This window comes from Erythrolamprus reginae, chromosome Z, assembly GCF_031021105.1.
Source record: "Erythrolamprus reginae isolate rEryReg1 chromosome Z, rEryReg1.hap1, whole genome shotgun sequence".
Taxonomy (NCBI): Eukaryota; Metazoa; Chordata; class Lepidosauria; order Squamata; family Dipsadidae; genus Erythrolamprus; species Erythrolamprus reginae.
In genome coordinates this window covers 113,796,894-113,809,742 of record NC_091963.1, presented here as the reverse complement: position 1 = coordinate 113,809,742, position 12,849 = coordinate 113,796,894, and the positions used below count along the sequence as shown (strand labels likewise).

Below are 12,849 nucleotides of genomic sequence, written 5' to 3'. Positions count from 1 at the left end.
AGGATCGGGGCCGCCACAAAGAAGGCTCTCCCCCTGGGTCCCGCCAGACGGCATTGTTTAGTCGACGGGACCCGGAGAAGGCCAACTCTGTGGGACCTAACCGGTCTCTGGGATTCGTGCGGCTGGGATTCATGCAGTTACTTGTATCTGACAGGTTTCATCTTAAACAATAAATACTGCATTTGCATGTTATAGCCGAGAGGGGCGGCATACAAATCTATGTATTATTATTATTATTATTGTTGTTGTTGTTGTTGTTGTTGTTGAAGTTACAGGATAATTTTTATCCTCTGAATTATCCAGAGCATTCTTGGTAGTTTATAAATGCAATAAACTAGTAACAATAATCTCTTCTGCCTGTTTCCAAACAGGGTCAAAGAAGAGAAAGAATCTGTATTATCTCAGAAAGAACTGATGGGAACCCAGCTGATTACCACTCTGCGTCAAAAAGAAGAATTTCAAGTGAGTTAGTACTCGGTCTTTCTTAAGGGCTTAAAAGAATTGCTCCTGACCGCATCCTCTCCGGATATGTCAGCCAACTTGGTGGTGCAGATTCTTACAGTCCCAACATATGCAAAGGATATCATAATAGACAAGATTCAATTTTGTAAGGAGGAAGCTTTTCAAATTTCAGTTTTAGAGAATCAGAAATAGGATTTGTGCTTGAATGGATAGGAACAATACTGTATATCCATTGCTTCACATTCCTTTCTTGCAAACCGGCATCTACCACAGATGAATTCTGATACATATTTCCATCTTTATCTAAATTTAGGAACAACTTCTTTCAATTGATACTCCCTATTTATGTTTGCATTGCATTTATATGCTTATCTGCGGAGAGGGGCGGCATACAAATCTAATAAATAATAATAATAATAATAATAATAATAATAATAATAATAATAATAATAATTTTAACATCATAGAATTAAAACCCTTATCTAAGTTATTTCCATAAACAGATAATCCTTGAGTTACGACCATTGATACAGTGGCCATTCAAAATTATGACTGCCTGGAATTAAGGGACTTATGACTGATTCAAATTTCTGACCATTGCAGCCCCCCCCCCCCACATGAACAAAATTCCTGACTCTCTGGCCATTCTTACTATAAATTGCAACCATCCAGATTTCTCTCCACAGGTAAAGAGTATGGACATCTAAGAGCCATCTGGGACTGTTCCTAGTTGCTCCCATTCTTATCTAGGGAGCAGGTGCCTCCAAAAGGCTGGTTTTGGCAGTGAATTCACCCATTCATCAACAGTGGGGGGGAGGATGTGTGGAACCCTCCCAATTGCTCAGAAAACCAATTTCAGAGGATAGAGAGAATTTAAATAATGTATACATGCAGATGATTTTTGTTTATTTTCTAGTCACTTCAGCTATTGAAAGAACACAATCATTTGTGGCATTAATGTGTTGTTTGGTTTTTTAAATAATGATAGGGTTTTATATGTTTTTAAATATTAGATTTGTTCTACTATAATATTGTTTTTATTATTGTTGTGAGCCACCCCGAATCTTCGGAGAGGAGCGGCATACAAATCTAATTAATAATAATAATAATAATAATAATTATTATTATTATTATTATATATTATTATTATTATATAATAATAATAATAATAATAATAATAATAATAATAATACTGCCAAAATGGTTAAGGTTTTTTAGCCTCCTTATCTCTCAGGAATCATATAATGCACAATTATCAAATTTGGAAATTAAATTAAAACTAACTTTGAGCCTGATCGATTAATGGTTCCTTTTCTTGATCCGCTTTGGGATTTCATACACATCTCTCCCCTTTGTTAGTTACAAGTGCATATTCATCAGGAGGAGGTAGACAACCTGCAGGAGACAATTAAAGATAAAGTATTGCACCTGGAAGAATTGAAGGGAGAGAATTATCAATTGAATGCTGCCTTGTTTAGACAGGTAATTTTCCTACATTTTTCTTCTTCTTTTGTTATATAGTTTTTAAACCTTAAAATAACTTTAAATTTGTATTCTTCACTAGAAAAAGCATAGTTTATTATTAATTATTAATATGAAGCGGTTGCTCCATAGAGATCCTATACTCTAGATCAGTGTTTCCCAACCTTTTTGGAGCCGCGGCACATTTTTCATATTTTCAAAATCCTGGGGAACATTGGGGGGGGGGGGGGGGCGCTAAAAAAAGTTTGGATAAAAAAAATATCTCCTCCCTTTCGCTCTATTTCTCTCCCCCTCCCTCTTTCTCTCTCTTCCTTCCTTTCTCTCTCCATCCCTCTTTTTTCTCTCTTCCTTCCTTCTTCTCTTTCTGTCTCCTCCTTCCTCTCTCATCTCTCTTTCCTTCCTCTCCCTCCCTTTCTCTCTTTCCTTTCTCTCCCTTTCTGTCTATTCTTACTACCTCTCACCCCTTCTCCCTCTTTCATTCCCTTTCTCTCCCTCCCTTTCTCTCTCATTCCTTTCTCTCCCTCTTTCCTTTCTATCTCTCCTTCTTTTTCTCCCTCCTTCATATCTTCTTTCTCTCCCCCCTTCCTCCCTCTTTCCTTTCTCCCCCTCCCTTTCTCTTTCTTTTTCTCTATCCTTTCTACTTCTTACTCTTTCTTTCTCTCCCTCCTTCATTCAATTTTCTCTCCCTCCCTTTCTCTCTCTTTCCTTTCTCTCCCTCCCTTGTTCTCCACTGGGGCTGCCTGTGCCTGCCCTGCACCACCCAACACGGACGGACAGCCCCCGGTCGTCAGTTCGTCGCCCCCCCCCACACGGAGGGAGATCAGCCACTGGAGGGAAATCGGGCTGGCGGGGGCGGCGAATCCACCTCCCCACTCGGGTGGAGGGAAATCGGGCTGGCGGGGGCGGCAAATCCACCTCCCCACTCAGGTGGAGGGAAATCGGGCTGGCGAGGGCGGTGGATCCGCGTCCCCAGCCGCGCGGAGGGAAATCGGGCAGGCGGGCGGGTGGCCGCGGCTCCCTGCGCGCCCCTGGAAAAGGGTGCGCGGGGGGGCATTTTGGGGTGCGTTGGCGTGCGCAGCCTACAGGGAACGGTGCCCGGGGCCGCTGCAGCCGGCAGCCTGTTTCCGCTGCCAGTGCCCTCCCGCCGGGCCCCAAAGGACACTTGCCGCCGACGCCATTGAAGGCGGGAAAAAGGCGCGAAGAATGAAGCTCTCCTTCTTCCTGCCTTCCTTCTTTGGGGCGCAGCAGGAGAGCGCCAGAAACCGCGGCATCGGGCAGGAGCCGGGAGGTCGGAGGCACCAGCAGCTCCCCGCCCAGCTGGAGCTGTCGTGGCACACCTGGCTGTGTCTCGCGGCACACTAGTGTGCCGCGGCACACCGGTTGGGAAACGCTGCTCTAGATAATCTGGCTCAGTGATGGCGAACCTATGGCACCGTTGCCACAGATATGGCACACGGAGCCGTATTTGCTGGCCCATGAGCCATTGCCCTAGCTTAGCTCTAACAGGCATGTGTGGCTCGCCCAGAGGCTGTGGGAGGGCGTTTTTGGCTTCCAGAGAGCTTCCGGGGGAGAAGCGGGAGGGTTTGATTTGATTTTAATTTGATTGGATTGGATTGGATTTGTATGCCGCCCCTCTCCATAGACTCGGGGCGGCTAACAACAGTAGTAAACAGCATATGACAATCCAATATAAACAGTTAAAAACCCCTATTGTAAAACCAACATACATACAGACATACCATGCATAAAATTGTAAAGGCCTAGGGGGAAAGAGTATCTCAATTCCCCCATGCCTGGCAGCAGAGGTGGGTTTTAAGAAGCTTACGAAAGGCAAGGAGGGTTGGAACAATTCTAATCTCTGGGGGGAGTTGGTTCCAGAGGGTCGAGGGCCGCCACAGAGAAGGCTCTTCCCCTGGGTCCCGCCAAGCGACATTGTTTAGTTGACGGGACCCGGAGAAAACCCACTCTGTGGGACCTAACTGGTCGCTGGGATTTGTGCAGCAGAAGGCGGTCCCTGAGATAGTCTGGTCCGGTGCCATGAAGGGTATTTTTACTCTCCCCAGGCTCCAGGGAAGCCTTTGGAGCCTGGGGAGGGTGAAACACGAGCCTACTGGGGCCACCCAAAGTTGGGAAACAGGCCGTTCCTGGTCTCCAGAGGGCCTCCGGGATGGAGCTGTTTTTGCCCTTCCCAGGCATTGAATTATGGGTGTAGGCATATGCACGATAGCGCGCGTGCACGCTCTTTCGGCACCTATGGGGGGAAAAAGGGGTTGCCATCACTGATCTAGCGGCTGCAAATTGATGCCTGCTTTTCCAGCTCTGCAAAAAGTTTATGTGAAAAACTGCCACCTTTCCCCTTCATAGAAAAAGTCAATCACAGAGATAAATTTCCTTGGATGGCATAGAAGAATGAAAACAACTCTTTGCCTCTAAATCCTTTCTCTGTCATCCTGACCTTCTCCCACATTTTTGCCACTGTTGTAGACTTCAGGCACCACTGTCTGATTATAAGCAGCCAGAAGGTGTTTTGACTACAAGGGATTCAGATTCACCAGGCAATGGTTTTCTGAAGTGCCCAATATGACAGCAATGGCCTTCCATTAACGAATGTTGCAGGTTTCAGTGGTTGACCAGGTCTATGAAGGGAGAGATGGTGTGATCAAGATAGACTATGCTGACGCACTTTCTGCTTGAGGGAGGAAAGGTGGCAAGGGTGAAGGCTCACAGGAGAAGGATTTTTCTATTGGGCCAAGTAGCCTTTCTGCTAAGATTAAAAAGTATAAACAAGGAAGGAAGGAAGGAAGAAAGAATTTGTTTGCTTAACAAGAAGAAAAATATAAGCAGGACTTGGACAGTGGGAATGTCTTAGGTTATATCACCCTAGGTATAATTATCAGTTATTCCTCACTCGACATCTGTGAACATTTTACTTTGAGGCTCCCAATCTGCTCATTATCATTGTTTTGCTTCAGTGCCTAATCAAAGAGAAAAAAATGGGCATGCACAAAGGCAGATGTTTTGAGTTACACTTGGAGGACAAAATCCACATGACCTTTTCTGCATAAGCTGTCCTTTTATTCTTTTGCTTCTCCCCATCAAGTGAACTTCTTGCTTCAGTTTTGGGCAAAAATATCCGTACGTAGCCATGAAGTTATGTTATTTGTCCTATGCTGAAGCCTGTTCTCAACACCGTGTGGTCCATTTCTCTTGAATTGATTAAAAAAAATATCTATCCATCCCCTGTCCTTTTATAAAGTTCTTTTCTACTCTCATAACTAACTGCCTATTCACTTATTTTATAAGTCCTACTATTACAGAATGTTGATGCATATTTTATAAATAATCTTTATTACTTATACATTTTAAAAAAATTTATATTAAATTCAATTTTCAGAGTAATATAATAACAAACTTATGTCTTTTTCTTTTTATCCCACCAAGTATGTACTTTCTGCCAAATATCGTAAAATTCTGAATCTTCTTGATTATTTAACCGCCTCGTCATCATGTCGAGCTCAGCACATTCCAAAACTTTCTTAAGTATTTCTGCTTCTTTTGGAATCTCCGTTTCTTTCCATTTTTGAGCGAAAACTATCCTGGCGGCTACTAATATATGAACTATTAAATAATATATATCTTTTTTATATTTGTTATTTGATATACCTAATAAGAAAAATTCTGGCCCAATTCTAACGTCTCACTGTTGCTCACTTCACTCGTTTTATCAGTGCTTTGGGATTATATAGAGATTATTTGATTAGGGCACCCAGTGTGAATGCTGTCATCTTTCTGGAAGTGCAGGCTTGTCTAGTAATTAGGGATGGAGCATGTCTAACTTAAATTCCCAGTCCTGAGACTTTGTGGAAGATCTTGCACTCTTTCAATCTAATCCTACATGGCTGCTGTGAGAATGAAATGGATCTTAACCTTGAGTTCTATTGGCAGCGGAAGGAGTGTGAAATAAGGATATTGGGGGGAGGGGGGAATGGAAAGATGTTTACCATTTGCCTTTTGTTCTAATTATGATCCAGTTCTTTTTCTTTTCTCAGCAAATGTTGAACAATCTCCAGGAAGAACAAACACTTGTACTTCGAATCCTGAAGAAGCAAAAGGATGAACTGGAGCAAGAAAATCAGGTGCAAACTTTGTCACGCAGGGAGTGATGGGAGTTGTTACTGTTGGATTATTGTTCAGAGGGCAGCATTGTACAATTAGGGACAGAAAGAAGTGGAATTCAAAAACATTTCAAAGACAGATGGGATAAGCCACTACTAGAGCCCTTGACCTTTCCTAAGAGGGGAGTATTTGAGGAAGATATTATTAATTATAAATGCAATTGCCCATGAAAAAAGCTTGTAAATAACTGCAATATTTCAATAGCAGGAAACCTAACCATCCAATGTTCAAAAAAACATTGATTAGTTAACTCATATCCATTGTAATTATTATTATTATTATTATTATTATTATTATCATTATCATTATTGTTATTTATTAGTTTTGTATTCCACCCCACTTCGAAGAATGGGAGCAGCACACAAATCTAATTAATAATAATAATAATAATAATAATAATAATAATAATAATAATAATAATAATTCTGGGATTACTCCGAGTCTTCGGAGTAATCCCAGAACACACAATAATAATTCATAAAGTATAGAGTTTCCCTGCCATCATTTTAATATTCCTTTCTGCCACTACAAATCAGCCTAATCTGGTATTAAAAACCTATGTTTCAAATATTTTTAATAAAATATTTTGATAGAACATTATGTTCAGTGAACAGTCTGCAGGTATGCTTCTTGCATTCTTAATAATTCAACCAAGCCAAATAGGCTGCCATTACAGTGTTGCACATCTATTACTGTACAGATGTTTATAGGGCGATTTGATTTTTTTTAATATAGTGGGGATATGTGATTTTTTAAAAATATAATGGGGAAATGTGACATTCCCACCAAACAAAAAGGATATAAAATCAGTTCCTAATGTCTATGTACATTTTGAATACATGTTGTGTCCATTTGTCTGATGATTTCAAACAAAACTAAATTAGTCCTTATGACCAGGAAAGTTCCTTTACTGCTGTACAGTGCAATGCATTCTACAATATTGTGTGAAGACTATAAAAAAGTGAAATAATGGTGTTTAGCATTTTTTAGGCAGACACTTCACTTACGAATTATAACCATGCTTGCATGATGTTTCATTGGCAAATGCATACTAAATTTTACCTGTAGACAAACTCTAGGAATAGGACACTAAAAGATGGAAGAGACAAGAAAAAGCAATGTGAGTTCTGATGGCAGGAGGTGGTATAAGCAAAAGCTTCAAGTATGGAAGAAGAGCCTGCTTTCAAGCTCTGCGGTATTGCAAAGGGGGAAATCCAATTTTGCTCCTGTAGGTTTTAAATCATTACAAAACAAAAATAAACCTGCTGAAAGAAGTCAGGAAAAAAAGATCTACAGCTGCTTCTGAACTTTGTGTGAATGTTCCTATTGTGAGACTATGTTATGGGACTGGTGGGAAACCAACTTCCATGGGCAAGCAGGGAATTTTGTTCCTATGTTTCAGATGCAAACAACTGTTTCTCGGCCCACCTATCCATATATCATAACTTCCAAAGTTGTTTGTTTTGCATTTTAGCTTTTCTTTTTCTTTTTTACAGAAATTATGGCAAGAAAATGAGATGTTGAGGGCACGCCTCCCTGAACTATACAGTTCATCTGCTGGGCTTCTAGCCCGGTCACTGCCTAATGGATTTCGGGTTAGAAATCCATTTTCTGGTGAGTGTCCTTCAACATCCAGGTTGGAGGTTCAACCTAGAAGCAAAGGTATGCTAAATGACAATTCAGTGCTATGCTGTTTAAAAACACGTAATTGCTCAGGTGCTCCTTAACTTATGACCGTAATGGAACCTACTCATTATTTGTATTGGCAGTTCTGTGTTAGCAAAAACTTCAAAAGAGAAGGATTTAGGGGTAGTGATTTCTGACAGTCTCAAAATGGGTGAGCAGTGTGGTCGGGCGGTAGGAAAAGCAAGTAGGATGCTTGGCTGCATAGCTAGAGGTATAACAAGCAGGAAGAGGGAGATTGTGATCCCGCTGTATAGAGCGCTGGTGAGACCACATTTGGAATACAGTGTTCCCTCGATTTTCGTGGGTTCGAACTTCGAGAAATGTCTATACCACGGTTTTTCAAAAATATTAATTAAAAAATACTTCGCGGGTTTTTTCCCTATACCACGGTTTTTCCCGTCCGATGACGTCATATGTCATTGACAAACTTTCGTCTGCCTTTAATAAATATTTTTTAAATAAATTTTAATAAATAAACATGGTGAGTAATAATCTAAATGGTTGCTAAGGGAATGGGAAATTGCAATTTAGGGGTTTCAAGTGTTAAGGGAAGGCTTGTGATACTGTTCATAGCCAAAAATAGTGTATTTACTTCCGCATCTCTACTTTGCGGAAATTCGACTTTCGCGGGCAGTCTTAGAATGCATCCCCCACGAAAATCGAGGGAACACTGTACTGTATTCAGTTCTGGAGACCCCACCTACAAAAAGATATTGACAAAATTGAATGGGTCCAAAGACGGGCTACAAGAATGGTGGAAGATCTTAAGCATAAAACATATCAGGAAAGACTTAATGAACTCAATCTGTATAGTCTGGAGGACAGAAGGGAACATGATCAAAACATTTAAATATGTTAAAGGGTTAAATAAGGTTCAGGAGTGAAGTGTTTTTAACAGGAAAGTGAACACAAGAACAAGGGGATACAATCTTAAGTTAGTTGGGGGAAAGATCAAAAGCAATATGAGAAAATATTATTTTACTGAAAGAGTAGTAGATCCTTGGAACAAACTTCCAGTAGATGTGGTTGGTAAATCCTCAGTAACTGAATTTAAACATGCCTGGGATAAACATATATCCATCCTAAGATAAAATACAGGAAATAGTATAAGGGCAGACTAGATGGACCAGTCTTTTATGTTTCTATGTTACATAAGTCATGATAAAGTTGGTCATCGGGTGATTGACCCAATTTTATGTCTCCTTTTTTTGCAGCAGTTGTTAAGTGAATCCATGGTTCACTATGGGATATTTTTGCCAAAAATCAGAAGCAAGCAATGGGCTTTTGCAAAAGTTTCGTAAATTGCAGGCACTTGACTTGACCATGAGATGCTGCAAATGACTGTAAATGCAAGCTATGGACAAGCACCCAAAATGTGGTCACATAACTGTAGGCAGGGGCAATCACTGAAATTTTGAAACCAGGTTATAACTTACCTTTTGGAGTGGGGCGTCCATGCTAACTTTGAAGAGTCACTAGGCATAAGTGAAGGATAACTGTTTCAAATTTTGCAGTTATGAGAAGTGCTACTGCTTTAGGATATGTTGTCTTTTGCTGAGAAGTAATAACAATGCCCTGAGACAGATATTGGCAGATTCTTTGAGTTGTATATTCAAATAAGATGGAATAGATTATGTATTGGCAGGTTTTACAGACTTGATTGATTCCTGACATCACTATTCTCTGCTATCACACAGTATTTTGAAGTGTCACTAATGCTATATATTAACATTAATTAACACTAAATAATTAATGTAAATTATTGTCAAAGTGTTTTATTTTTCTCACTATGGTTTGTTTTACAGCACCAGAAACTGTTCAAGTGAAGCCAGTAAGTTTTCACTTTTAATGTCTTTATTATTGAGTACAATGCAAAATAAAAATAAAACAACCCAGAAACTACACAGTAAAGACAGTGCCACGGTAAAAAGAAGTTGGAGAAAACAGCGAAAGGATACGTGATTGTTGAATGCACAATTATTGGTTATAGTCATTGTCCTTAGTAGTTTTTTGGTGCTTTAAACCAATGTTGTTTAGAATTGAAGGACAAGCAGATTAGTGCTGTGAGTCCTTAGTCACTTAACATTTTGCACATTGGTTTGAGGTCTCTATCTCTTTTTTCTTTGCTAGCTACAGTTCCACTCCATCGCTTGCCAGAATACCACAGAACAAAGCTTTCCCATTCCTATAAGAGAAATTTACTGTATATCATGCAGTTGCAAAGCAATTTGAAGAAAAAAACCCAAAAAAACATTGCCATTTTGTTCTTTCAGGTCTCTGATAAAAAATGTCCCATTTGCCAGGAGGTCTTTCCTCATGACATTGGACTACAACAATATTTGGATCATGTGCAAAGTCACATTCTCGACTGTCCATATTGCAATAAAACTTTTGATAGCTCCGACAAGCAAGTGTATGATGATCATGTCTTCTGTCATCGCTTAGACCAGGATTAAGCCTGCTGGCATCACCTAATATGTTACACTAATGCCTTTTTTTCTTTTCTTTCTTCACTTTTTCCATTTCTCTCTTGACATACTTAATATACTATAACATGCTAAAATTGACACACCGGGCTGAGGTTTATGGTTGGGACCGAGGCACTGATTACTTAATTTTTTTTTCTCTCTCTCTATGACTACATTGTCAAAAGGCCACGCTTATTATATAATTAAGAGCACTATATTAGAACAGAGCACATGCCATGGAATTCTTTTTCTTGAGAAATCACTATTATTTTTATTTTGTGCACTTTCTACTTGTTAAGACTGAATGTTATAATAGAAATAAGCTGCTTACATACATACGGATTATATATCATGTATTCATTAACTAAATAGTTAATAGTTAATATAACAAAATTTATTTTAGTAGCACTTTTTAAAGTTATATTGCTGCTTTCTTTAAAAATTGGGGAAATGTTTTCCAGTGCCGAAAACTTAAAATTTGATCACTGCTAAACACGCAACCCTCACCTCTATGTATATTAACCGATATAGCATGGCTACAGTATTATTTATCCTTCTTCTTTTCTTTATTCTCTTATTTGCATTATAATGATTATGATTATTTTGCTTTGCATATACACTGAGTGCTTCTGTACCATAGACTAATTCCTTATTTGCCTAATTTCATTTGGCCAAATGAAGCATTCAGTTTAATTCAATTTAGATAATTAAATAAGTATTAGTTTATCTTTTTCAAGCACTTATTGAAAATATATCAAATTCTTTTCAGAATGGAGATACACATGCCTGAATGGAGATACATGACAGAATGGAGATACACCCCATGTGTATCCAGTGAATCCAATATATTGAGAATTCTAAATATCTATCCTCTACTAGTAAAGTTAGTTTTTTGTTATAAATTGAGACCATTTTTCTACTTAATATGTTAACTAATATTAAGCATATCAGAAAAAAACCCCCAGGATTAAGGTAGTTTCCAGAAGATGCTCTGCTTGTAGTCTGGAATTAATTAAAGATCCTGTCTTATCAGTTGTAAAAGCAGTTTCTTCCTTTATATTTTCTGTTTCTACTAAGTACCACCTGTTTCTTTTTACGAAGCTCTGCAGCTTCCTTGCAAGTTTACTTTGGCTCTCTTCACACTTGGCTGCTTTTACCAAAATAAAATTATCTGGATACTCTTTAATTGTTGGCTCTTCCTTGGTGAATTCTACCATCCTTCCTTGGATTTCTACCCAAGACCTGCATAAAGATTGTAACAGAACTTCTGTATAAAGATGCCTTATGATAGTTTGCTGCCTGAAGTAATGCCCGATACATTTTATTTCCCTAATTTCATATAAAAAAGCTGAATGGATTTGCATTAATTTTTTTTTTGTCATGCACGGATGGTTTGCACAAATGAAATTGCAGGAAACCAGTTCATGACATGTCTAGCTCTGGTTTTTTTAGCGATAGCTACTGCTTTGTAGTTCCTGGGTCTGTCTAATGATAGAGCCAATACTGCAGCATCCTGTTAGAAAATCACACAGCACAACACATACACAGCACTGTGACAGGATTGGAAAAGGTCTTATTTATCTATCCTTCTCACATCACATTTGGGCAATTACCAATCTATGAAATATGGAAATATTAGCTTATTGAGAAACACCAAATATGAACAGTTTTTTCCAGAGAAAAGCAAATCGTTATGCATCTAGTTGAATCACTAATCCTAATCCTCAAGAGTTATTACAAGGAGTTTACAATATGTATCAAACATGGAGACTAAAACAAGCCACATGGTTCTTCTGCTGTTACAATTGTTTTACTGTCGGAGTATAGGGAAGAAGCTAAATCCTAAACTCTTTTAGGAAGTAGATTCACAGCTGATTTAGGCCACTTTCCTTCTTTCTTCTGGTTAAGAGTAATTTTTCCAGCAAGTTGCAATCCTAGTTGGGGTGGTGTGTGTGTTACCCTACTCTCTCTGTGTTACACTGTGTGTTACACTGCTCTCTATATTCCCTTGTTCTGTATTTCCTGCCCCAAGAGCTGTTAACTCCACCAAGGTTCTCATGCATCCCATCTTTCAAAATCAGCTCCTCCGTTTTCTTCTTCCATAAGCAAGACACTTCACCCACCTTGCCCAGCTTAGGTCCTACCACTAGCTTCCTTTTTAAGTCTTATCTGAGTACCAGCCTCATTCACCAAGTGGAAGTGATGTGCCGGTGCCTGGAGGCTGTTGGGGTCTGGATGGGTGTCAACAGACTCAAACTCAACCTGGATAAGATGGAGTGGCTGTGGATTTTGCCTCCCAAGGACAATTCCATCTGTCCATCCATCACCCTGGGGGGGGGGAATTATTGACCCCCTCAGAGAGGGTCCGCAACTTGGGCGTCCTCCTCGATCCACAGCTCACATTAGGAACCATCTTTCAGCTGTGGCGGGGGGGGGGGCGTTTTTGGACAGTTGCGGCCCTATTTGGACCGGGACTCACAGTCACTCACGCCCTCATCACCTCGAGGCTCGACTACTGTAACGCTCTCTACGTGGGGCTACCTTTGAAAAATGTTCGGAAACTTCAGATCGTGCA

The 12,849-nt window shown here is 39.7% G+C and overlaps 1 protein-coding gene across 18 annotated transcripts in view; it reads left to right on the top strand.

Moving 5' to 3' along the window:
- CALCOCO2 (calcium binding and coiled-coil domain 2) overlaps window positions 1-11,460 on the top strand; it is a 49,891-nt gene extending 38,431 nt beyond the window's left edge. For 6 of the 18 annotated variants that reach the window (XM_070726498.1, XM_070726500.1, XM_070726499.1 and 3 more), the window contains 6 exons: window positions 372-462; window positions 1,822-1,944; window positions 5,994-6,080; window positions 7,617-7,734; window positions 9,612-9,637; window positions 11,044-11,460. In XM_070726498.1, the coding sequence (XP_070582599.1) occupies window positions 372-462; window positions 1,822-1,944; window positions 5,994-6,080; window positions 7,617-7,734; window positions 9,612-9,637; window positions 11,044-11,064 (466 nt within the window). In that variant the 3' untranslated portion in view covers window positions 11,065-11,460. Of the gene's footprint in view, window positions 1-371; window positions 463-1,821; window positions 1,945-5,993; window positions 6,081-7,616; window positions 7,783-9,611; window positions 9,638-10,079; window positions 10,356-11,043 lie in introns of those variants that run through there. The other 12 variants (XM_070726494.1, XM_070726496.1, XM_070726495.1 and 9 more) reach the window with 5 other exon arrangements.
- Window positions 11,461-12,849: the final 1,389 nt, after the last annotated feature.